This window comes from Sordaria macrospora, chromosome 4 (assembly GCF_033870435.1).
Source record: "Sordaria macrospora chromosome 4, complete sequence".
In the NCBI taxonomy this organism is placed as follows: Eukaryota; Fungi; Ascomycota; class Sordariomycetes; order Sordariales; family Sordariaceae; genus Sordaria; species Sordaria macrospora.
Genome location: NC_089374.1, coordinates 3,844,330 through 3,868,543, shown reverse-complemented (window position 1 = coordinate 3,868,543; position 24,214 = coordinate 3,844,330). Strand labels below are relative to the sequence as shown.

Genomic DNA, 24,214 nt, shown 5'->3' with positions numbered 1-24,214 from the left:
AGTAGAACACCTACCGATCGCTTGGTTTTCGCATTCGTTGACCCCGCAAACAAGATGTTGTCAATTCTAAGAAAAGCGAAGCTCAAGGACAAGGAGCTTCGCATCCTCATGCTGCAAGTGCTCACCTGCTTGCTTTCAGCCCATTTTACTCTACGCAATCGCTGACAGCGGAGATAACCATGCAGAGGCCTTGACAATGCAGGCAAGACGACCATTGTCAAGAAGATCATGAATGAAGATGTGAATACCGTCAGCCCAACACTCGGCTTCATCATCAAAACCATCGACTATGAGGGTTACAAGCTCAACATTTGTGAGAACTTGGGCGTCGTTTTCAACGACGGTCAGCTAGGAAGTGCTGCTTGTGGAGTCTGATTCTAACCACCATGTTCGTATAGGGGATGTTGGCGGCCAAAAAACATTGCGGTCGTACTGGAGGAATTACTTTGAAAAGACGGATGCGTTGATCTGGGTGGTTGATGCCACGGATAGGCTGCGCATCCAGGACTGCAAAGAGGAACTCCACGGTCTGCTCCAGGAAGAGGTAAGTAATCTCCGCTCAAATATGTCTTGTACTCCAGTCTGCCAATTTGAGCCATAAACTGACCCCGTACGTACAAATTCAGCGACTGTCGGGAGCGAGCTTGCTTGTGTTTGCCAACAAAACTGATGTAAGGGGGTGCATGACTGGAGACGAGCTACGGGAAGTGAGTATAGTACACTTGACCATCTCCCTTTTGGAATTTCAAGATTGTGAAATTTGATGCTGACTTCATGAACCAGGCTTTGCAACTCGATGAAATCCGAACACACAAGTGGAATATTCTGAGGTGTAGTGCCATGACTGGAGAGAATCTCAAGGAGGGCTTGGCGTGGGTGGTTGAAGATGCAAAGGCACGTCTTTTCTTGTACTGAAACAAAGAATGGTTGGAATGATGGTCCGCAAGGTACGGGCCGTATCCGAGATGCAACACGATGTTTGGGTTTGAGGATACGAAGCGATACAAGAATAAAAACGGTTGGGAGATCTGTCAAGAGATCTGTCGAGCAGCGGTCAGTATTCAGGGGAAGCGAGCCTCCCTTTTAGGTATTCCCCTTGAGGCTCCGCGTCTTCCAGAAGGACGGGCATCTGATCAAGGGTGGGGCAACCAAGCAATGGGCGGTGATGAGCACAAGGAGACAGTGGATGGAGCTGAACAAGATGGTACCTGTCGATGAAGGGATCGTGATGGACATTTTGATATTGGATGTGCGATTGAGCACGGATATACAGTCCCCAACGGCTGGCGAGGGCTTCAAATAGAAAGCTCTTCCATGACAGGGTGTTTCAAGGAAGTGATTGATGAAATGAAACGTGGAGGGTGTAGCGCCTTGCTTGTGTTGATGAGACATGGGTCGACAAGGACGAGGGCATTTTGGGTTTCTTGGACTCGAAAATCAAGGTTCCATCTTGGGCTGAGCTTGGCAACAGAGCCGGAGGGCAGCCCTGTCGCCGGCTGTTGCTCGCTGGAACGATGCGCTGTTGCAGCTCAGATGGCACTCACGAGCAGTAAGCACCGGGATCCACGGACCATGTGGATTCATTGGAGGCTGCGTGAAAGTGTGCCCCCGCTCCCGCTGTGCATCCCAGCTTTCGTGCCTTGCAAGTTGCGTGCATCCTTGGAGTTGTTCCTTCGTGGGAATACCTAGCCGCCCAGGATTTGTCCCGTTGTCCCTCGTAAAGTTACAGCTCCGCCTCCAGGGTAGACACAGGTGATTGACTGATTGTTCATTGTACATATTTCATGTTGACATCAAGCAATCTGAACTGACGGCCGTCATTTCTAACCGCGTGCCCGGGACATCCCTCCATCCCTTTTTCTTCCTCCACACCTCTCTCTTCGGCCGCCCATCCACGCCCGTCCACCCCCCTCCTCCCCCCCTTTCGTATCCTTTCCGCTTCCCTTCGGCTCCCTTCCGGCGGCGCCCCCTTTCGTTCGTTCGCTCGTTCGTCCGTACCGCACCGCTCGGCTCCCGCGCACATCAGACAGCGACAGGCAAATAGCGACAGACAGCAAGCGACAGCAACCACCTGCACGCACTGTCAAGCAACCTGTCGCCCCGTCAGTCCGTCCCCGTCTCAGTACCTACTTGACGGTTCCGCTCCTTATCCATCTTGCATACGCACCGGCTCGGATGTGCTGGTGCTGACTGGGAGTGGTCCGTGTTCTTTTAATAACTTGTTTATAATTAATACCTGGGCCTTGTACCCCGGAGGTTTCCACGAGCCAACATGTCTGACGAGGTTTCCGACTTTTTGCGCTCCGTCGAGCTGTTGAAGGGAAGACGCGAAGAGGAAGACGAGGCACGCTCGCGAGAGCTGGAACAAAAGATATTGCAGGAAAAGGCTGAGCGACAAGCAAGGCGACTAGGTGTGTTTTCCATCTACTCTATTATTCCATTGCTAGAACTCCTTGTTTTGCTCTCTCTCTCTCTCTCTCTCTCTCTCTCCATGTCCTAAGTAGGCGGAGGAGGATTGCGGATCAGGATCAGGAGGTTCAGGTTGTACATATACGCACAACACGCATACACGTCCAAGGGGCTGTTGCTGCTGCTGCTGCTCATCAAAGGGGGCTGGTTGACCGTTGCCCAGTTCGGTGCGGTCTTGTTGTTGTTGTTGATCGATAACAAGATAGTCCAAATACGGGGTCCAACGGGTGACCACATTAGAACGAATATGCAAAGAGAATGCGAGGCTTGACTCTTCACTGATGAGGTCTGACTTATTTTTCGTCCCATGTTCACAGAGCGCGCAAGGTCCATTTCCCCTCAGAAATCGTCTCCGGCAAACACCCCCACCGGCCACCACCACAACCACCACCACCGCGCAAGCATTGCCAGCATTGCCAGCATTGCCAGCACCATTCTGCCCCCCGATGGCGTAGACCTTTCCTCGCCCTCGCCCGCACTCGAAACCACTGGAAGCCCCCGAGCGCGTTCTGTCCAACTATCCGACACAGCCATGGAGCCACTGTCGCTGGCCTCGCCCACAAAGGAGAACGAGTCGCCTGCGTCGCCGTCGCCCTTTGACTCGTCCGAACCAAACAAGCGATCCAGCCATATCCTCACCTCTCCTTCGGCTGCCATGCCCTCTGCCCGCCCCCTCTCCTGGCAGAGGCGCCCTACATCCCAAACTTCTGAGCGACCCAAGACTCGACCGTTGTCGGTTTTCGCCGCTGAGAATGCGGCCGCCACTCGAGCCAACGCCAGCATCACCTCTCCCACAGAGGAACAGCCACCAAATACCGAAGATCTCCCTTCACGGGACTCAATTGCCCAGTCTCTGGCTGGCAAGGACCCCTCTTGGTTCAAGCAAACTGCCGACCGTGGCGAAGGTTCTGCTGCATACAGGAAGTCACAGGTGGAGGATGAGGATACCGTCGACCCTTTCCAGTCTCGCACCCAGCTTCCTGGCATGGTTCAGGACGCCGATGCTCCTGCAGAACCAGAGACGATGCCCTCCCGCCAGAGCCTGCTCAACTCTCCCCTAATTACTAGCGCACCGCGTTTGGACCCTCCCATTGGAGATGCCACCCACGACGAGCCTGAACCGCCTTCTAATCGCCTGTCGATGATGTCTCCCAACAGCCGTGCCTCGCCTGCCACTCCAAGATCCGGCTCTCCTACCAAGGGCTTGGGTGGGTTCGTACAGAGTGCCATGATGAAGCGCTCCGACAGTGTTAAGCGGTGGAGCGTCAACTCGCCAGGCCTAGCGCGTGCCGAGTCAACTGCGTCGAATCGCAACAGTATCTTGGGAACTCAACTAGGCAGTCCTACCAAGCCGGAAACTCAGCCAGATGCTACGACACAGGACGATTCCAACCCTAGGCCGGCATCACGACCAGCTTCGAGGCCCATCTCGAGCCACGGAGAAGATCGACCAGTCACTCCCGCTCCGCTTACAATCAACCCACAACTGGCTGCGGCCGAGACCAAGGAGGCTGTCACAGAAGGCGGAGAGGAGGAGAATACATCGGTACCCGTCAGTCCGTCAAAGACGATGGACCCCCGGAGATGGAGCCCTTCCAAGTCTTCGAGCTGGCTCGAGGCCGCTCTAAACAAGCCCGAGTCGCCAAAGACCAAGCCTGCCCCTAACGCCAACCAGCCGGCCTGGATGGTCGAGTTGAACAAGGCCAAGGCACAAAAGACCGGTAACCCCGGCGTTGATCTCTCACGTAGCGCCTCGGTGCCTCTTAGAAAGACCGAGGTCAAGACGGGTGGTCTTATGCGGACTACCCCGGCTGGCTCAGGTCTCAAATCCTCCACTGGTCTCAGCATCTCCACTAGTGCGCCCGCAGAGAAGCCCACGCTGATCGGCCAGCGTAGCGATCTTGTCAGCCCTCTCTTGAGGAGAGGCAGCGAAGATCCGGCATCTTTGGTGGCAAAGACACCCACCACCGAAGAGGCCACCACCCCCGTTCTGAAGGATTTCCGGGCGAACCTGAAGTCGCGTGCACCACCCTCTTCTGGTGCAGGCGCCGAGGGTGAGGTCGATGAGCTTCAGAATGTCTTTGGCAAGCTTCGGAGGGCCAAGACAGAGAAATGGGTGGCTCCTGACCCACTCAAGGACAACATTCTACGAGGAAAGTCTCTGCTTAATCGTACCGGAGGTCCCATGAGGAGCGAACGGAAAGACGAGCTCAAGGAGGCCATTCTCAAGAAGAAGGAGGAGTTCGAAAAGGCCAAGCAGGAGGGCCAATCACCCACCAAAGTCGCCAGCCCTGTCGTTAGCGAAAAGACAATCCCCGAGGCGCTTGCCAGGAGACTGGAACTTGGTCGCTCTGGAAGCTTTTCCTCCAAGTCGGTCGATCTCCCCAGCTCTACTTCTTCGGTCACATCGCCGAGTGTAGCTTCTCCAGCCAGCATCCTGGACTTTGACAAGACAGGGCTTTTGTCTCCCAAGACGCGAGAACTTACTGACATTGCAGCTCAGATCGCGCCAAAGCCTACCACCACCAGCTTGGACAAGGAAGTTTCTGCTACAAAGGAGGTGCAATCCACAACCCCCAAGGAAATCAGTGTTCCAGGACGCCTGAGCAAGGTGGGCGGCTTGGCCGGCAGATTCAACCCTGCCTTGGCGGGAATGTTGGCCAAGGGCCCTCCGGCAGCGGCTTCAGGGGCTACTAAGACAGCTGAAGAGGAGGCTACGCCCAAGCCTGGACCCCAGTTGACGCACATGACAAAGAATCGTGCCCGTGGACCTAGGAGAAAGGCGCCGACATCCGTCCTCAAGCCAGCTGAGGAGACCGAGGCATCACCTGTAGTAGAGTCACCGCCTGCTGCAAAGGGGGGCGTTTCTTCCCCTACCGAGGAGAAGCAGGTCACGCCCACTATGCCCAAGCCAGAGTTCATCACTCGCGTTGACTCTAGGGCCTCCGCGCAAGGCCACAGGCATTCGCGCTCTGGGAGTGTCGCCGACCTCGTCAACTCTTTCAAGACAAAGGTGGCGGAGGAGCCTAAGCCAGCTGAACAGTCCAGCACTGCTGATCTTCCCTCTCGTTCGCCCACAAAGATTACTCGCGGCCGTTCAGCTACCAAGGTTCTTGAGCAGGCTACCGTGTTCGCTGCCCTGAACCAGCAGCCCTCAGAGCCCGCTGAGTCCAAGAGCGAGGCGGCTTCCCCATCGCCTGCTCGCCCGGCTCTGGGCCATACTCGTTCCAAGTCAAAGGTTCACGAACAAGCAGCCATGTTCACGACATTGAGCCTCCAGCCATCCGAAGTTTCCGAACCTACCAAGGAGCCGGTTTCCCAGTCGCCCGTGCGGCCGGCGCTCGGCCATACTCGCTCCAAATCCAAGGTCCAGGAGCAGGCTGCTGCGTTTGTGAACAAAATGAAGGCGGAGCCCAGTGAGCGTAGTGCGGAGACCTCGCCAGTTCGACCTGCGATGGGACATACTCGTTCGAAATCCAAGGTCCACGAGCAGATTGCTGCTTTAGCTGCGGCTAGCCAAAAACCCTCGGAGGCTGCTGCGGAAGCCGACCCCTCAACACCTACATCGATCAGGGGGCGGTCTCGCGCTAAGTCAATTGTCCAAGAGAAACTGGCTGCCCTCGCCACCGCCGACCACCAAATGAAGCCTGCGGAGCCTGAGGCAGACATGGCTGCTCAGACTGTCTCCCCAAGAAAGCTTGATATGAAGAGAATGTCTAGATTTCTCGATGAGCAGAACCAGCCGATCTTGAATCCCGAAAACGAAAGGACTTCACGCCCGTCTTCTCCTGTGAAGCAACGGGCTCTCCCCGATTTCTCTCGGACTTCGTCAACGAAGGACATCTCGCCGGTAAAAGACACCAAGGTCGACTCGGAACCAGCTGTGTCCGTCAAGGCTGGCTCTGCGCTATTTGGAGGCGGTGCTAACGCGGGTTTGCCTCAAGTAATCACGAAACCAACATCGCCTCCCCCGACCGAGCCCGCTGCTGCCACGACCACCACCTCTCCCATTGCTCGTGGTCTCGTCAAGACGCCAACTCCCGAGCCTAGAACGGAACTACCACCAAGACTGCCTCTTACCGCACTTTCGAGCCCTTCCTTCACTTCATCCCGTAGACCTTCCGTAACTGAAAAGGCCCCTACCCCAGAGCCCCAGCCTGAGCCAGAGGTGCAGTCCCCCCCGCCGCCAAAGGTCCCTCCCAAGGGTGCTAGGCCGTTGCCCGCAACCCCAGAGGCCGAGGCTCCGCCTGTGCCCCGTAAGGACAGCATCCCGCTTCCTTTTCTCCCCAAGTTTGACTTCCAGGCACAACCCCAGCAGCAAGCTCAGCAGCAGGCTCAGCAGCAAGCTCAGCGGCAGGCTCAGCAGCAGGCTCAGGAACAACCCCAACAGCAGCCACCGCAGTCACCCCCACACCAGCAAACTCAGCAACAGCCCCGCGGTCTCAGACATACAAGGTCGGCATCAAAGTACGGATCAGATGCCCAGGCACTGCTGAGCGACTTCTTTGGCACTGAGCGCCCTCGCCGTCGCTACACGGCCGACGCCGCCGACGTGATCATGCGACGGCCAAACCCAGGCTTCCGCATTCAAACCCAGCGTGCTCAGCTTTACCAGTTTGCCGCCGATGGCAAGAAGCTGCCCGTTCCCGCCCACCGCGAACGTATCCTCTTTGAGCGGGAGATGTACCTCTGCACGCACACCTTCACCAACGAATCGGGTAAGAAGGTGAGCGAGGTGTACTTCTGGGTCGGTGACGAGGTTCCCGAAGCAGCCACCGATGACGCCCTTTTGTTTGCGGCGCGCGAGGCCAGGGCATTTGGCGGCAAGCTGGTCAAGATGATGCAGGGCAAGGAGACCAGCGAGTTCATGCAGGCGCTAGGCGGCATTGTCATTATTCGTCGCGGATCTAGCAATAAGTTTGACTCGCTCGCGCAAACCATGTTCTGTGGCAGACGCTTCCTTGGACAGGTGGCGTTTGATGAGGTCGACTTTGCACCTTCGAGCCTGTGCTCTGGTTTCCCTTACCTGATCACCCAGCAGGGCAAGTGCTACTTGTGGAAGGGTAAGGGTTCGGATGTGGATGAGCTTGGCTGTGCCAGGCTCGTTGGTATGGACTTGAGCCTGATGGGCGAGCTGGAAGAGATTGAGGAAGGATCCGAGCCGGAGAGCTTCTGGAAGGATATCTTTGGGGGTGAGGGTCCGGGTGTCCGGCCAATGAGTGCCGATCATTGGAGGCTGAAGCCAAACTACGAGAAGTACTGTGGGAGACTGTTTTGTTCGAATGCCAATGCCTCTGGCAAGGATCAGGTAAGTTCTATGCAGTATTCTTTTTAACTGGAAGTAACATGCACTAACGCACCAAACAGATCGTCGAGATCTCTCCTTTCAAACAAACAGACCTCCTCCCCACAAACATCTACATTCTCGACGCCTTCTTCGAAATGTACATCATCGTCGGCGCCCGCTCCCAGCACCAATACGCCTCCTTCCACAACGCCCTCGACTTCGCCCAGGAATACTCCATCCTCGCCGCCGGCATGGAAGACCGTCCCTTTGTTCCCATCTCCACCGTCGTGTTGGAGGGCATCCCTCGCGATCTCAAGAGCGTCTTCCGCAAGTGGTCCGACTCCCTCAGCCCAACCATTATGAATCACCTTGGTGGTAGCAACGTGAGTGTCGGCGGCAGCGGCAGTCCCCCCCCTGCCAATGATGTCAGAAGCCCCGGCAGTGTCAGAAGCTTCAGCAATTCTAGCATCATGAGCCAGGCACCCCCAGGACAACAAGCTGGCCAGGGTCAACAACAAGGTCCTGGGTTGAGGAGAGGAAGAAGTTTGAGGATCGTGCCGCTTAACCAGGCGCTCAAGGCTCTGCAAGACTAGGAGAAGGCAGAGTCGGATGAGTCTAAATGTCTGTTGTGAGTTGTGAGGATCTATATTCTATAGGGAGAAAGAAGTGTATGAGTAATCTTTGAAAGTGTGGAAAAGGGGACAGTTGAAAAGGGCTATCTATATCTGTTTTATTTTGTTGGAGTTCATTTGCGAGGAAGAGAAACCAAAGAGTTAAGGGAAAAAAGGAAAGCATCAAGTCGGTTTGGGCCTGGGTTTGGTTTGGTTTGGTTGGGGCTTTCATTGCGATGCGTGCGTAGCATACTAAAAATGTGGTTCGAGAAAAAGAAAGACCTTTAGCTAGACATACACACACACAACTGTATTTTGGGTCACAGGCCCTGCATAATTTATTTTGTTGAAGACCTTGATGGTTGGTTGTATCATTCGTGTGGCTGGTTGGTCGCGAAGTTATCAGAGAGACTCTTGGTTGTTTGCTGTATCTCGAAATGGATGAGTCATCGAAGAGTGTTTTGTTTATATGACATGTATGTGTATTGCTTCACTGTGTTTGCTGTCTGCAATAGCGACGGATAGCACAAACAAACAACAAACAGTTCGGGAACGATAACAATGGGAATTCATAAATCAGTAAGTTAATCGTAACATGTACGTGTCATTTGTTTATGTTCATCGATCAAGTCAAAGTAAGTATTTACAGAAGAAGCGAAGAGTCTCTTTCTCTCTCTCCTCTCGAGACAGACACATCTTTCATCACCATCACGTCACGTCACGGAGACAGATCTGTCTCACAAACCAACCAACCATCACACCACCCCTTCCTTCTCACAAAGCTTCCTTTCCTCCCCACCACCATTGACTGACCGACTGACCGACTGACTGACTTGATTGACAGCTCACAAGCTTACTCACAAGCACTGCCAATAATAATCATTCTGCTTCTGGCACGTATACGGCGCCGCGCAAAGCTGGCTGCCATTATACGTCAAGCCGCCGCACTGGCCCCACCTGGCCACGGCCGCGTTGGCGGGCTGCGCGAGGATCTTGGCGGCCGCGTGCTCGGCGGCGATGACGATGTACGAGGTCGGGTTGGTGGTCGGCACGCCCGGGAAGATGGAGGCGTCGACCACGTACAGGTTGTCGGTGCCCCAGACGCGCGTGTTGGTGTCCACCACCGAGGAGCCGCCGTTGCTGCGGCCGTCGTCGACGCCCATCTTGGCCGTGCCCATCCAGTGGTTGGAACGCCGGGATTGGTAGGTTACTGGTTGCTTTTGGGATGTTAGTGTAACGGAAGAAAGGAGAACATGGTGGGGAAAAGGGGGGAAGGCTTACCTTGTCGACATAATCAGCAGCGGACTGGCCGGGGCTGGGGTAAGCCCAGGTAAGACCCTTGACGTTGGAAAGAGCCTTCTGGAGGTTGGCGATACCCTGGACGACAGCCGCCTTGTCGTTGGTGTCCTTGAGGTAGGGGACGTCGGAGACGACGGTGTTGAGGGTAGGGCTGAGGGTCATGCGGCCGCGCGAGGTGGCGCCACGGCCGAGATATTGGCTCATGGTCATGGCGTAGCCGTTGGGGATCTCGAAGCTGCCCTCGACGCGGGCGGTCCACTGCAGCTGACGGACGATGCCGTCGGCGCCCGTGATCTCCTCCCAGAACATGGGGCCGATGTTGGGCGCGGCCTGGGCGAGAATGCCGGAGCGCCCGTTGAGGTACAGGTTCTTGTCGGTGGTGTTGGGGTTGGTCCAGGCCTCGTAGAAGTCGTAGAAGGTCACGTTGTTGTGCTGGATCACGGTGTCGGTGTTAAGGTGGTCGTCCAGGTTGTAGCCGACGGGCAAGTTGATCCAGGACGAGTTGCTGATCATGGTAGGGCCGTCGGCCGAGGCCTTGACGACCTCGAGCTGGTCCTTGGGGCCAATGCCGGAGCGCATGAGGATCTTGGCGCTGCCGAAGGTGCCGGCAGAGAGGACGACGCGGCCGGTGGTCTTGGTGACGGGGATGATACCCGAGTAGCCGCCGTTGCGGAAGGCCTCGACCTCAACACCGGTGATGTGGCCACCCTCACGGATGACGCGCTTGACGGCGGTGTTGAGCCACAGCTTGAAATTGCTGCGCTTCTTGGCGCTGACGAGATAAGTCGCCAGAGGACCGCCACGCTGGCCACCGATGTACATGTAAGGGGTGTGGGCGTACGTGCGGTTCTTCTGGTTGTTGTCCTTGAGGGCATCAACCTCCTTCCAGCCGCCCGCCTTGAGGCCGCTGGCAAGAACCTCGAAACCCTGCTGAAGGTAGCGCTTTCCATCCTGAGAAGGAGTGCTAGTACCCGGAATGCGGGAGAGGGCTCTGGTGGTAGCACCGGCGACATCGCTGGCCTTCCAGCCAGAGGGGAAGAGGTAATCCCAGTCCTTGGTGTAGGGCTTGTACCAGAGACCGGCGTTGATGGCAGTGCCACCACCGAGCAGGCAGCCGGCCATCTGATCGGTATCAGAGCAGGCAATGCCTTCAGAGTCAACCCAGATCTGGTTGCAAAGACCGGGGACATCGAAGCGGGTAAGGGAAGTACCCGAGAGCCACTCAGGCTTCAGAGTACCGCCATGCTCACCAGTGGAAGCAAAGCCCTTCTCAATGAGCAGCACACTCTTTCCGGACTCGCTGAGCTTGTCAGCAGCAGGAATACCACCGGCACCGCCACCAACGACAACGTAGTCGAAGGAAACGCCAGTAGGGACCGGAGTCGAGATAATTGAGGTTGTGGTGGGACCAGCGCACGAACCGGTGACGGTCTTGGTGGCCTTAGCAGCCCAGGCAGTATAAGAGGGGTTGGCGATGTTGCTGTCGAAGGCAGCATACCACTGACCCATGCCGTTGTCGTGTTGGCTGAGAGTGATCTGGGTAGGGCAGGTCGGGTTACCGGGAGAGGGGAAAGCTTGGACCCAACCGAACATGGTACCCTGTGCGCTGGTAGAGATGCTGCCGGTGACACCATCCTGATCCCACGACAAGCAGTTCTGGCACCTGAAGACAAGGGTGAAGTGGGTAGCGTTCACACTAGACGCGATCTGAGTGATCTTGGCGTCACCTCCGTAGTTCTTGGGCATGGCGTAACCCGTGGCGAACTGGAGAGCGGTGTAGACTTCTCCGTCAGCGGGCCAGGCGGTGATGAGAAGACTGTTGGTCATGGCACCTCTGAGAGAAACACCGCACCAACCGCTGTTGGCACCATTCTTGGTCGAGGAGCATTCCTGATCATGGAGGTCAGTACAGGAGGACATTGGATAGTTCTCTGCCATTCACTAGACATACTAGGTAGCCGATGAACTCGTTCGCGTCGGTGGTAAGAGCATTCGATGGCAGAGCCATACCAAGCCTGAAGCCACCTTGGGTCTGGGCAGTAGAAGCACCCCATGTGTTGAAAACAATGCCGGTACCAGGATGAGTGAAAGTAGTAGGGAGAGTTTGGGCAAAGGTAGACGGCAGCACTGGGGATCATATTGTCAGTATGGTTGAGCAGTATGAGTGATTCTGGTGCTGGTGTCTACTTACATGAAGCCACCGCCGCCAGGCCGCTGAGAAACCCGGTGGTCCTCATCTTGCACAGTGATTTCTAAGAGGCCCCTTCACACTGCCGGTGCGCGAGGGGGATGAAGAGAAGAAAGTGAAGATGGAGTGGTCCATGGGCTCTCTATATACAGACACTACGGTCTAAGAGAGTCCACCTTCCCAGGAACTATAGGACAGGGGGTCAGCTCAGCATGTCATCATCTAGACGGCCGAAAGCAGAAGCATTGATGTGTCGAGGTGACCAGAAAGGAGTGCTAATGCAAAACTTCCGGTAGGTGGAAGGGGACGGCAACCCTGTCCGAGATTGCGGCTTTGGATGTAACTCTACACCATGGGGCGTGTCCCCGGACGCATCACTGCATCGCTCAACTTGGGCAGGGGGGTATGAGATGGGTAGCATGGAGAGGTAGCATGGACGAAGCCAAGATCCGGGATACCAGCTCAGACCCATGGAATGGATGGTATGCCACCTCGTGCTCATCTTGATCCAGGGGCAAGCGCAAGTTCCTTACTGGCGGGGATGTGAGCAAGAGCGGAATGAAGGCCGAAAGCGAGGCAGTGAGTGTGCCTGAGGACCTGGATTCTTTCATGCGTATATCCAGCTCATCTCGTGGAAAGTGTCTCTGTATGTGGTTGTGCATGGTGAGCCTCCCTTGATTGAAACGCTCCCAGCCAGTCAGCCAGCGGGAGGATCATTATCGCGGCTGTCCTCCTAAGCTCACAGCAAGCAGAAGACGCCACCCCCGGATTCTTGGATGCCGACCCGTCTCTCCAAGGGGCTTGGGCGAATCGAGGCGAGATCGGGTCCTGTGGTCATGATTGCCGTCAAGATCCGGATGAAGTCTAACCCGAGTTTGACGGATGGAAGTCCCGATACCAAAAGAAGGTGTTACAGCAATGATATCCAAGCGGCGGCTACTGTGTAGTGAGCACGTAAAAGACAGGGCCTAGTGCGGTTAAGGTTGTCTGTCGCCTTGCTCTAAACCTCCGTTCAGCTCCATCGGGCATAGTTGGTGATAGTTTTGGGTGTGTGGTCGGCCGCGGAGGATGTGAAGGTCTGACTGACTTCCGGTTTAACGCCAACCAACCCCGCGCGTCTCTCTGTGACCTTGTGAGATGTTCATGACCACTCGGTGCCAAGCGAAGGACCCAGGTTCCTGGATTGAGCCTCCCGCCATGCCGTACGCCATTTCCCAAAAAGATACGGGGTGTGACCTCCGGACCGCGACGACATCCGCCTTCCCGACCGGCAGCTACCCATTAGCGGCCGCTGAGTGGTCACTTGGAGTCACTTGGCCTCCTCTGCCCTGTCAATCCTGACATTACAGTCCCATTGTAGCACTCTGGCCTGTCACCGAATTGTTGCCCAAAACCGAAAAATCGGCAGCGTATCATCGAGTCTGATATTGCCAGGTCCTTGTTATTATGCGTCCGCGCCTCGAAGAGGTATCGAGGCATCGACGATCAGTTGAAAAAGGATAAAGTTCGCAGCTTGTCACCAACTTGGCGACCAAAGGATTTCTTGTCTTGAAGCAGCCAAGAGATATTGTGTTTCATGTGAAAAAGAAAGCAGATGAAAAAGGACGGGTGATGAAAAGTGGATGGGGTTGAGTTTGAAAAAGAAATATGTGAGTGCAAGTGTTGTTGTTTGGAGAAAGATGCGAAAGATGCCAAGTGCGTCAGCAGCATTGCCGAGAAGCGGGAGCGGGAGCGGGATACAAAAGGGAAAAAGTGCAAAAATCTAAGCGACCCACACGCGACTCGAACGCGCAATCTTCAGAGCCGAAATCTGACGCCTTAGCCATTAGGCCAATGGGCCTTCGCTTTGTTGAAAATTGAAACATAAAACAGCCACTAAGAAGGGATAGCCTGGCTTTTTGCACAACAACAACACAGCAACCCAACCCGGACTCGGTGCTGTATTCACACAGGGTAATGTTTAGACCTGGAATACCCTGGCAAGTCGTTAGTTTGATCATGTCCGTCCCAACACAATCTGCCGGCAATCAATCATTTCCCGGGCATCTACTGTAGGTACTTTCTGATCGGTACCTCTACGGACTTCTATGCTCATCAACACTGGAACATTTAACTTGTGGATACCCGTGCATCACGCAACCATTCCATTTCCTCTGGCTTCTCAATGGCAACTGTGAACACTGCATTAGCCATCACTCGGATTCGTGAATCAGTCAATGATGCAAGTAGGTAACTACGTACGTCTACCTTCAAGCAACGACAGTCACAACAGCACACGGTCAAAACGGACAACTTTTTAGTCATGATCTTCATTCCCATTCCCATACCATTCATCTCATCCATCGGTCATAACAATCATCATACCTATCTCTCTCTCCCTCTCTATAAACCGAACAATGCAACTCAAAACACACGAAACACAAAACACCGCGCCGTGCAGGCTATACAAGGCTCAATCAAAGCTAAGCTAAAACCAAACCAAACCAACGCACGTCATCATAATCCATGAAGGACCAAAGGACAAAGCAAAAGGGAAAACAAAACAAGCTACAACCTCCTCTTTCAGGGACAAGAAAACAACATAACCACCCCTTTTCATACCAAATTATGCTTTCCCAATCAATCAACCCACCAAAACCCAGACTTTTGTCTATCCCTGGCTGATACTCGTTGCTTATCTCTACTCCTGAAGATAAACAGGAATACCATAAACAGCAATAGCAGCCGCAGTGACATATCGAAACCGACACGCTCCTCTCGCTTCCGCCACGGCTTCTACCAAACTCTTCTTTTTCTTTCCCTTCTTCTCCACCCTCCCCATCTTCTCATTCTCTTCCTCTCCATCTCCATTCCCACCTGTTTCCTTCCCATCCACATCCCCCTTATTCAAATCCACTCCCTTCCCCTTCCCCTTCCTTTTCAGTTTCTCCCTCTCCCTCCTCTCCTCAATCTCACCAAAAACCCCTTCCCCCAATAGCCCCCACTCCTCCAACACTCTCCCCGTAAACCGATCAATATCCCTATCCGTAACGTCCCACAACGTCCCCACCACGGCGGGGGCACCAGCCATCATGTAATTCCACGCCGGGCCGTACACTTCGAACCCTTCGCCGGCTTCGTTCAGCTTGGCGGAGGAGCAGCCCATTAGCAACACCGTCGCCTTGCATCGGGGAGTGAGGCGCCGGATGGTGCGGCCGCGGATGTATTGCGCGCCGGAGCCGTGGCCGAAATAGAGTAAGATGTCCGAGTTGGTGAGCGCCGAGGCGAATTCGGATTCTGTGGGTGGACGGGCGGTGATGGATGTCCATGATTGGGGGCGAGGCCCTAGATGGGAAGAAAGAAGGGGGGCAAAGGTTTTCTGGGTGGTGAGGAGGTCGGAAGAGGGGTTGAGGATGTAGGTGCCTTCGATGGAAGAGGCGTGGTGGCCTTGCGGGAGGAGGGACTCTGATTTCTCAGCAGCAGCAGCAGCAGCAGCAGCAGCAGCAGTAGAGATGGTGGGAGGAAGTGCGTCAGCGTCCAACATTATCGAGTCGCCGTCTTCTTCTTTGGCCGGGTGCGGCGACGAGGAACGAGAAGAAGAGGTCTTTTTCATGTCTAAAATGGCGCGACGAAGACAACCCAAACTGGGCATGCGAGATACAGCTAGGTTTTGCAGGCACGGGAGAGACTCCCAAGGAAAGACGTGCAGAGCCTTGTCGAGCATGAGGATGGTGTGAGCGTGCTCGTCGCCGCCCCCGTCGAGTTCGTTGACAGCCGCGTGATAGGCGTGCAGGGCGTCCAGCATTTCGACGACCATGGAGTCAAAGTCGATCTCGTCGTAGGCGTTGCGCTCGCCGTGGAACTGGAGGATGTCGACAACAAAATAAAGCAGGTCCGTGAGTTCCTCGTCTAGGTCGATGTTTTGGTCGCTGGCATTATTACCGAGACCGATGAAGAGCTCCAGGATGCGAGGGTCGACCGTTACTTTCTCTGGCGCGCGCGGCTCCTGACCGCCGCCAGCACCAGCAGCATTCTTCCCGCGGTGGTGCACCTGTCTCCGGCTGGGGAGATGTTTGTCCAACATGTTCTCGAAAGTCGTGGCAAACTTGTTCATCAACTCCTTCCTCTTGCCCCCTTGAGTCTGGTGCTGGCTGAAAATACCCCGGAAGCCGCCGAGCCAGATCTGCTCAATGTTCGTCAACAGATCCTTCATGCGATTATCCAGCGCCTCGCGGTCCGCCCACCAAGCAGTCTTGGCGCCCTTGACAGAGAAGTCTCGGGCATCGTGGCAAGTTTCGTTGGCCAAGCGAATAATCTCAAGCAACTCAGCCCTTCCCTGCTGGTAGTTGAACACCTCATTGTCTGCGTCGCGCGAACTGGCACGATCAAGGGGAAGTCGGAGGACGAATGGCGTGCAACCGGCTTGTAGTTTGGTGATGCACAGATCGTGCTTGTTGTCGCTCAATGAGATAGACACCACACTCCAAGGCTTCGGGATAATGTCGATGTAGTCTCTTTGAAACTTTTGCAAGTCCAGCGAGAAACCGAGACTCATCCGGCCCATGGGCTCAACAGGCAGGTCCGTGAAATTAGGCCAGCTGTATGCGTCAGTCTTGGGTCCATTCTTCTCCAGCGTGAGAGCTTTGCGTTCCCTGCGCCACGTGAGGTTACGGCCCAGCTCGACAGAGTAGGCAGTATGCCCAGAAGAGGAGGATGCCTTGGCCTTCCCAGATGATGCCGTAGCAGAAAGAAGGAGACCGACATTCTGCAGCATGACAGAAATCTTGTGAATGAGACTTGAGTCACCGCAGACGGTAGCCACGGCATGGGCTTCGAGAAGAGAATGCTGCGCTTGGCGAAGATTATCCACATACTCTGCCTTTTCCTGATCTGCAGTATCCTTAGTGGCAGCCCGCTTTCTCTCCTGAAGAACAGCTGGGTAGCCCCCGGAACCCCTATCCTTTCCATGGGAATCAGAAACAGCAGGATATGAGATGGTTGAGTCGTGAATGACTGAAAAGACCGGATCATGGGCCATCTGCTCCATGCTCATGCCCAGAAGACAGGACGCCATGATGATTTGCTCATCCGAAATGATCGCAGACAATGACTTCTTGGACCGCGTTTTGACTCCCTCAAGCATCACCAAAGCCGAAATCCAGTCCTTTTTCGCCAGCTTCACCGTAGCCTTTTGTACCATGATAGCTGCTCTGAGTTTCGAAAGCTGAGCATCCTCAACCGGCTGAGGGGCCGGAACAGGTGCCGCCGTCTTTGGTCTCGCCGCAAGCCCATGTCTCGAATGGACACTCTTCGCCGGTTTGGATAATTGCCGTCCAGCCGCAGGCCCCTTGACACCCTTCATAGGCGTTCCCTTCTCCTCCCCCTCCGCCTTCTCCCCAGCAACCGACACCGACGCAGCGGCACTAACCTCCAACAACGCCTCCAAAATCGCCTCCGCCCTCCCAATCATCGCCTCAGCACCCTCAAAGCTCTTCAGATCCAAGCACATAGCCCCAATCTGGCAAGCCAGCACGGCCGAAGAATACGAATTGCTTTCCTCTGGCAATAGATTAGCCGCCTCCTGCAACATCTCCATCGCCTTCGGTATGTTCGCCGCCTTGACGTACACCGAGCCCATCCAGGTCGCGCAGCCAGCCTTGAGGATCTCCGAGCAAGCGCTGTTGGCGATCTTCTGTGCCTGCTCGGCGTAGTACATCGTCTCCTGGAACATGCCCAAGTGTGCGTAGATGGACGACAAGCGTAGAGTGTTTCGGTACAGAGTTAGGGCAAGCTTCCATGACTCGGGTCCCAGGTACGGCGTCTCTTTGCCGGTGGCCGAAAGGTCGCAGGTTGCGTCATCGGTGTTGAACATGGCAGAGTCATCGGTGGACGAACGGGCGGACGATTTCGCTGCTGCTGCTGCTGCTAATTGTTGTTCTACCTTGACCCAGTCCTGGAAGATGCAGCGGACGCTTTCTCTGGCATAGACCAAGGCGTGGTGAGATTCACCCCGTTCCTGCGTGACGAGAGAATGAAGGTAGGAAGCATAGGCCACCAGATATTTCCGCCTAGCACGGGAGACCTTTCCTGGCATGGCTTCAGCTTCAACTGCAGCCCGGGCCTGCGAGAGGTGGTATTCTGCTTGAGTGAGATCACCGACAGCGATGAAGTGTTCCGTCCAGGAAAGATGGAAGGTAGCAACCGCATCACCGGGTAGATCAGCCTGCTTCTTCAGATACTGCAGTGTTTCGGCGAAGGTCTGCTCAGCCTTGATGGATTGGCCGAGATTGGTGTATTGCAGAGCCAGGGTTGAGGCATGCTGAATGATGTCTTCGAGCCTGGGACCGTCTGCTAGTTTTGCAATATCCGCCGTCAGTTCCAGGACCATAGCTACCATGCTATCGTGACCGCTTAACCGCAGAAAGTCAGCCATAGCCTGCAGGTGATCCAGAAGGCCAGGGATATCGTCGATTGACCGCTCAACATCCGTTTTGGTTTGGCAAGACTTGACGATCGACTTCCACGTTTCAAGGCATCGTTGAACTGCGCCCAGATCGGAGTACCCATCCGACAATGCTGTGATGGAATGATAAAAGGCTCCCATATGCGGCACAAAGCGGGCCAGTCCAGCATCTTCACCAAGATTATCCGGTTCTACCTGCGTAGCATCCCTAGTGATAGCAAGCAACTCGGGGACCTTCCGCTGGTTTCCAATGGCAGAGCTCAGGAGCGCCAACAGCACTCTAAGTCTTCGTATGGGATACCGTGTCGGAATATAGATGCGGAGCAAGGCATCCACAACAGGGTGCTCAAGAGTGACCTCTTCCTCCCTCTTTCTCCCACTCATGGTTGGGTTGCCACCGAGAATAATGTAGTGCAACCGGTGTTCAAGTCCGGCAGCTTGTTCAGCTTCTGGTAAATCCACCGTCCAATCCATGAAGACATGCTCCATCTTCGCGATGGCCACCAGAGCACGAGACAGAGTCTCGGCCTTCTCATCCCTTTGCCAGACAACAAGCGGCGAGTCTGTCGCCAGTGCGCCAGCAACGCTTCCGAGAATCCCATCATCCAGCATGCTCGTCCTAATGGTCTGTAGCGCGGCGAGAGCCTGATCATTTCTGCCCAGTGTCCGAGCAAGCTCGGCCATCCGTTCCAACTTCAGGGTGAGCTGCGCCTTGTCTTTCTCCGCTGTCGACCTGTGCTTCACGCAGTCGATCGAGCGACGGAGAGCTCGTAAGGGCGCCACATCCTTGGGGTCGGTGGATTGCTGTCGTAATACATTATACTGTAGATAGTAAAAGTGCGAAATCTTGACATGGTACATGCTCTGTGAGCCAGCAGCGCCCATGTCTCCCATGTATTCCAAGAGCAAAAGACAATCGTTGAGAATCGAATCCATAAAATCCCAGGCCAGCCTCTTCTCTTCGAGGCGGGTCTTGACGATGATGAAAGATGAATCGAGGGTATGTTGTATAGACTGTAGGAGTAGTTGACGGCGTTGTTCGTATCGGAGGTAATCTTTGGTGCTGCTCTTGGGCTCCGGGGGTTTACCGAGCCATCGTAAACAAAAACGAGGACATTGGAGGACGAATGATTCTAGATATTCTCGGCAATTGGAAGTAAAATCAGCAAACTCATCTTTCTCTTTTTTGATCAGAGCAAGAAGAAGCTTCATCGTTGCTCTCCTGACCGAGCAGATGTTATTGAGCAACTCGTCAAGGTCGCTGGAATCGCCCCTGAGGGGGCCTGAGAGACCAGCAACTACCTCCTCGAGAAGCTGGCTATCATGACAGTACTTTACCGGGTCCTTGAGCTGGAGGGACAGTAGCTGCGCTGATAGGGAGCATATCTTTGCGACGGAGTCCGCCTTTGGATCGACCCCTTCTCTGACCTTGGTCGCCCAAGAAACTGCATCTGCCAACTTTCCCGCCTCTCGTGCCAGAACAGCCAAAACTTGGTAAATCAGAGAAAGAGGTGTTCGTGAAACTTCCGAGAGTTGTGCTCCATAGTTATCGAGCTGAGAGAGAACCCTGGTGAAGACTGAAAGGCAAGTGGCATAAGAAGAGCGCCCGCTCTCCTGGCTCCGTCGAACGAATGCGCCCATGTACCGAGAGAGAGGCATGATGATCTCCTTTTCCGCATCACCCTTATGTTTGGCCAACTTCCGCCATTGCAGTCTCGTCTCCAAAGCAAAGCATTGCAGCTCGATGGCAGATACCGGGGAGATACTAAGCCGCGGTTCTATGCTGAGCGTGTCGTCCTTGCTGGATGCGCTGGGGGTCAACGAAATCATGCATTGAGCCAGAGTTTCCATCTGACGGGCAATCTTGGCCACATCCGCGCCCTTTTCAGCCGCTGACCGGAGAAGGAGGGCAATTGGTGATGAGTTATTATCTTGTCGTAATAGTGGGATGATGGCCTCGATCGCATTTGGCTTTTTGTTCGCGGACAAGAGGCGCAATGCCTGTATTTGTGTTGTAATGACGAGAGTAAGGGCTGGCCCCGAGCATTTCACCTGGCCAAAATTGAGAATCTCCGTATACACTTGCGCCGCCGTTTTGGGTGGTTCGGTAGCAGTCGTCTTGGTCGGCTTCTTTGTTGTCGTCGAGCTGGACGGTGTCTCCAATCTCTTCTTCAAGATGCGCAGTTCCTTGAGAGCTTGATCGTGTAGTCCTAGCGTGATCAGCCTGGCTATTAAAGAAGACATGCCCGTCTCGAGTTGTAGCTCTGGAAGCGTGAGCTTGCTGGACGTGTGTAACTGGCGCAGAGTGCCCAAGGCAACACGAGCGCATTCGACCGTGGCGAGGAGGTTCGTGTCATGTTTCGGGGCTTTGGCTGGCGAAAGGGAGCGCTTCGAGAGGGCGGGAGAGGTGGTGACCCTGTTAAGGGCGCGAGGCTGTAGGGGAGATAGTGGTGTCGAGTTCGCAGAGCTACATCGTTGAAGCGGGTTTCTCGTCGTGGCCGACCGTAACAATTCCTCCTCTTGGGGCGCTGGCCGCTTGGTAGGCGTTGGTGGTCTCGCAGTACTAGTTGGTGGGTTCTTTGCATAGTCGCTCAGGGCGCGAAGGGTTCCGTTGACGACGTGGGTGGCCAATGTTGCCTTTTCCTTGGGCGAGAGTCCATCATCTTTCCTTGCTGCGGCCGCGGCCTTGGTGGTTGTGTTGTTTGCTCTCGATCGTGGTCTCGCTGTTGATGTTGTCTTCGTTGTTGTTGATGTTGATGTTGTTTCTGACGCGGCTGTGGCATCGTCTTTGGGTAAGAGCAGGCTCTTGAGAAGAGCTGTAATGGTGGGCGTACATGTTGTCACCGAAGAGACGGCGCTGCGCACGGCGTCAGCTTGGGAGTGTATCGTATCCATGAAGCTGTCGTAATGTAGAGAAAAGAAGGTCTAATGGGCTGATTCCTAATCATGTCATCGCCTATAACGTAGTGAGGTAGGACTAGGGACAATTATCCAAAAGACGGGAAAAAGGTGTAGCGCATGAAGTACGTATGGTTGGATCGTATGCTTGTGTAAATCGAAGTAGAAGCAAACAGTAAGGTGGATCGCGAATTGGTGTCCAAGAATGGAGCTCCCCCGGCCACGAGTCCGGATTCTGAAGACGGGGAAGAACCCTTGTTAGCGGGATGTTGACTTGATCGCAACAAAGATTCAAACAAGTTGCCCGGGCAACTGCAATGCAAGGACGGCAAGGTACAAAGGGTACGTACCTTACCTCGCTGCTGAAGACACGCAGGACGCCGGCGACATGGGGCGCATTGGCCAGCCAGAATGACAGAAGGACCCCACCTTTGCCTGCCGTGCCGGACGTCATTTCTCCGATGTTGGTGCACTGCAGTGCAATGCAACGGAAGTGAACTTTTGCCGAACGAAGCTTCCAGTCTCCTCACTTTCTCTTCAGTTTCCGTCTCTTCATCAACACTTGACTTTGACAACTGCCCTGATCCCACCGTCGGAATACTACGAAGGCTTCACCAGCCACCGAACTCCGATCCAAAACAAGTCGACATTTTCGAATCGCTACCATGCACCGAACTGCTCTTCCTCAGCGCCTTGGGCGCAATGCGCATGCGGCCTTGCTCCATCGTCAACTCCCCTCGACACTTCTGCGGGCTTCATTCTCGACCTCGATCCGCGCTGCGAGCGGCGCCCCGGATGTAATCGTCCCCAGAGTTGCCAAAGTGTCCTTTTGGAAGTCGATGGTTCCCAAGTTTATGCGATTCGGCGATGACTCCGTCCACCACACCAAGATGCCGAAATCGAACGAGTGGAACCCGGCGACCTTCTTTATCATCATTTTTCTAATGATTGGATCCATGGCTATCCAGATGATCTCGCTCAAGAAGGATTTTGCGGCTTTTACGCGCCAGACCGATGTCCGGATCAATACCCTGCGCGAGGTGGTCGAGAGGATACAGAAGGGAGAAGATGTGGATGTTGAAAAGGTGCTGGGCACTGGTGATCCGGAGAGGGAGGCTGCTTGGGATGAAGGTTTGTTAAAAAATCTGATGAAACTGTGAAACGAAGGAAACACCGGCTGACATCACGATCCAACAACAGTTCTCAAGGAGATCGAGCGCGAAGAAATCATGCACAAGACAAAACAACAGAAGGCAGCGAAGCAAGCCAAGCCAGAGCCTGCAAAGGAACAAGCCCAAACACAGACCCAGACCGAGACGGACAGCGCGCCCAAGATTTCGGCCGCAGCTCTCAAGGGTGCCTTCTTCTAAGATGACAGCACGTCTATTATTCTATTAAAGATGGACGTCCGTTTTGGAGCCCATTCGTAAACGCCGTGCCAATGGGTACCTCGGCCACCATGGCTCCATTGTTAGAACTCTTGAGCTCCTCCACGAGCGCCGGTAATAGCTTTTCAGTAGCCATCTCCACTCTAACCCCATGAGGACCGGCCATTTTAGGGTCCAGATCTTCAAAGAACATCTCTTCGCGCCTCACACCACCGATGCTCACAATGGCAATCGGCATTCCTCGGAGCTTAGCCCGCTGTGCCAGCCGCCAGGCCGAGTATGTCGCGAGGGAGGTGCCCAGGATGAGCATTCGTCCGGCATTGTCGACGGCCTTTTCCGCCTCGCGCTTGACCTCGGCGCTGATGCTTTCTCCAAACATGATCACCGCCGGCTTCAGAACTCCCGCAGTGCTGGACGGTATCCAGGCCCCATCTTTGTCAATCTCCACCCATGTCTTGGTACCATCTGCGAGGCGCGGCGGTTCCTTCAAGCAAGATGGACATGCGGGGTAGCGAAAGGTGGTATAAGGTGCCTCGGCCAGATCCACATCACCATCCGGGTTCATCTTGATCCCCCTCTTGTTCCGCTCCTCAATGTCCTCCGTCTCCAGGGCTCCCGACGCCAGCGCCTCGCGAAGAAAGTCGGCCCAGATAGGGTTGAGCCTCGCCAGCGTGGTCTGATACTCGTCTCTTGGGAACTGGTTCTGGCACGATGTACACACAACCGAAGCTAGACTCCCGTGCAATTCGACGGTTCGTATATCCGGATGGCTCATCTTGTGGAAGGAATCCACGTTCTGCGTGATCACGCCCGTGATGCCCTTGCTGTTGTTGTTTTCATCTGCTCTACCGCCGCTGCTGTAGCTGTAGCCGTAGCGCTGGGCGAGCAGGTCCCCCAGGTCCCGGATCGCGTAGTGTCCCGGGTTCGGGCCGGCCCGTCCCAGACCCCTCCATCCGATGTAGCTCCGTGCCCAGTATCGCTGCCGCGTCTCGTGGCTCGTCAGAAACTCGTGGTGGAAAATCGGCTTGTAGCTCTTGTTGACCCGGTAGGTGCCGTTGACGCCGCGGTAGTCGGCCAGGCCGCTGGCCACGGAAAGACCGGCACCGGTGAGAATGACGGTTCGGTCGGGTAGATGGGACGCCGGAGGGGGGGTGGTGAGGAATGATTTGAGAGCGGCGACGGCGCCAGGGAGGGTCGTGGCGGTGGCAGGAATGATGGTCGTTGGGGGAGGAAGCTCCCGGTAAGGGATCCGCATTCGGAGGGTGCCGGCTGCTGTCGTCGCGAGGGACGACATTTTGGTATTCTGTTGCTGTAGGTTTCGGATCTGATGATGGTAGGTAGTGTTATTAGCTGGAAATTACTGGGCGGCGCGCCCCACGCTTTACCAGTGTCAAGTCTTCATGTTGGTAGGTTGTTGGGTGAAGTTTGTTCTCCAGATGCAGAATCGTAGTGGCACTTGGAGAGATCGGTCGGTCAGTGTCGTCACTGAAGATCAGGACGGAGGAGCTTGGGCCACCTTGGCATTGTTTCCTGCATGAGCTGCGGACTCGGAACAAGAAACATTTGTTTACTCCCCCCTTTCGAAAGGCTCACATAGTATTCAAAACAAGTGACTTGACGAGAATGTTGGGG

At 55.0% G+C, this 24,214-nt stretch overlaps 6 protein-coding genes and 1 non-coding gene across 7 annotated transcripts; 3 read left to right on the top strand and 4 right to left on the bottom strand.

The window, feature by feature from the left end:
* Positions 1–54: 54 nt before the first annotated feature.
* SMAC4_02221 (uncharacterized protein) lies at positions 55–915 on the top strand (the record flags this gene model as incomplete). Its single annotated transcript, XM_024655696.2, has 5 exons — positions 55–113; positions 186–313; positions 399–544; positions 627–707; positions 784–915. The coding sequence occupies 5 exons, from the start codon at positions 55–57 to the stop codon at positions 913–915; spliced, it is 546 nt and encodes a 181-aa protein (XP_024511543.2).
* A 1,357-nt stretch (positions 916–2,272) lies between these two features.
* SMAC4_02222 (uncharacterized protein) lies at positions 2,273–8,808 on the top strand (the record flags this gene model as incomplete). The annotated part of the gene is made up of 3 exons (XM_066089731.1): positions 2,273–2,411; positions 2,787–7,777; positions 7,837–8,808. 3 exons carry the CDS (start codon positions 2,273–2,275, stop codon positions 8,347–8,349), a joined length of 5,643 nt encoding a protein of 1,880 aa, XP_065946917.1. The 3' UTR covers positions 8,350–8,808.
* A 149-nt stretch (positions 8,809–8,957) lies between these two features.
* Positions 8,958–11,903, bottom strand: SMAC4_02223 (uncharacterized protein; the record flags this gene model as incomplete). Its single annotated transcript, XM_003350462.2, has 4 exons — positions 8,958–9,584; positions 9,649–11,556; positions 11,618–11,793; positions 11,858–11,903. 4 exons carry the CDS (start codon positions 11,901–11,903, stop codon positions 9,225–9,227), a joined length of 2,490 nt encoding a protein of 829 aa, XP_003350510.1. The 3' UTR covers positions 8,958–9,224.
* Positions 11,904–13,621: 1,718 nt separating this feature from the next.
* SMAC4_13663 lies at positions 13,622–13,694 on the bottom strand. The gene has a single exon. It is a non-coding gene; the product is annotated as a tRNA-Arg (tRNA).
* Positions 13,695–14,534: 840 nt separating this feature from the next.
* SMAC4_02224 (uncharacterized protein) lies at positions 14,535–21,648 on the bottom strand (the record flags this gene model as incomplete). Its single annotated transcript, XM_003350463.2, has 3 exons — positions 14,535–20,297; positions 20,349–21,195; positions 21,545–21,648. The coding sequence occupies 3 exons, from the start codon at positions 21,646–21,648 to the stop codon at positions 14,535–14,537; spliced, it is 6,714 nt and encodes a 2,237-aa protein (XP_003350511.2).
* Positions 21,649–21,651: 3 nt separating this feature from the next.
* Positions 21,652–22,564, top strand: SMAC4_02225 (uncharacterized protein; the record flags this gene model as incomplete). Its single annotated transcript, XM_003350464.2, has 2 exons — positions 21,652–22,325; positions 22,395–22,564. The coding sequence occupies exons 1-2, from the start codon at positions 21,860–21,862 to the stop codon at positions 22,562–22,564; spliced, it is 636 nt and encodes a 211-aa protein (XP_003350512.1). The 5' UTR covers positions 21,652–21,859.
* A 16-nt stretch (positions 22,565–22,580) lies between these two features.
* SMAC4_02226 (uncharacterized protein) lies at positions 22,581–23,876 on the bottom strand (the record flags this gene model as incomplete). Its single annotated transcript, XM_003350465.1, has 1 exon — positions 22,581–23,876. One exon carries the CDS (start codon positions 23,874–23,876, stop codon positions 22,581–22,583), a length of 1,296 nt encoding a protein of 431 aa, XP_003350513.1.
* Positions 23,877–24,214: the final 338 nt, after the last annotated feature.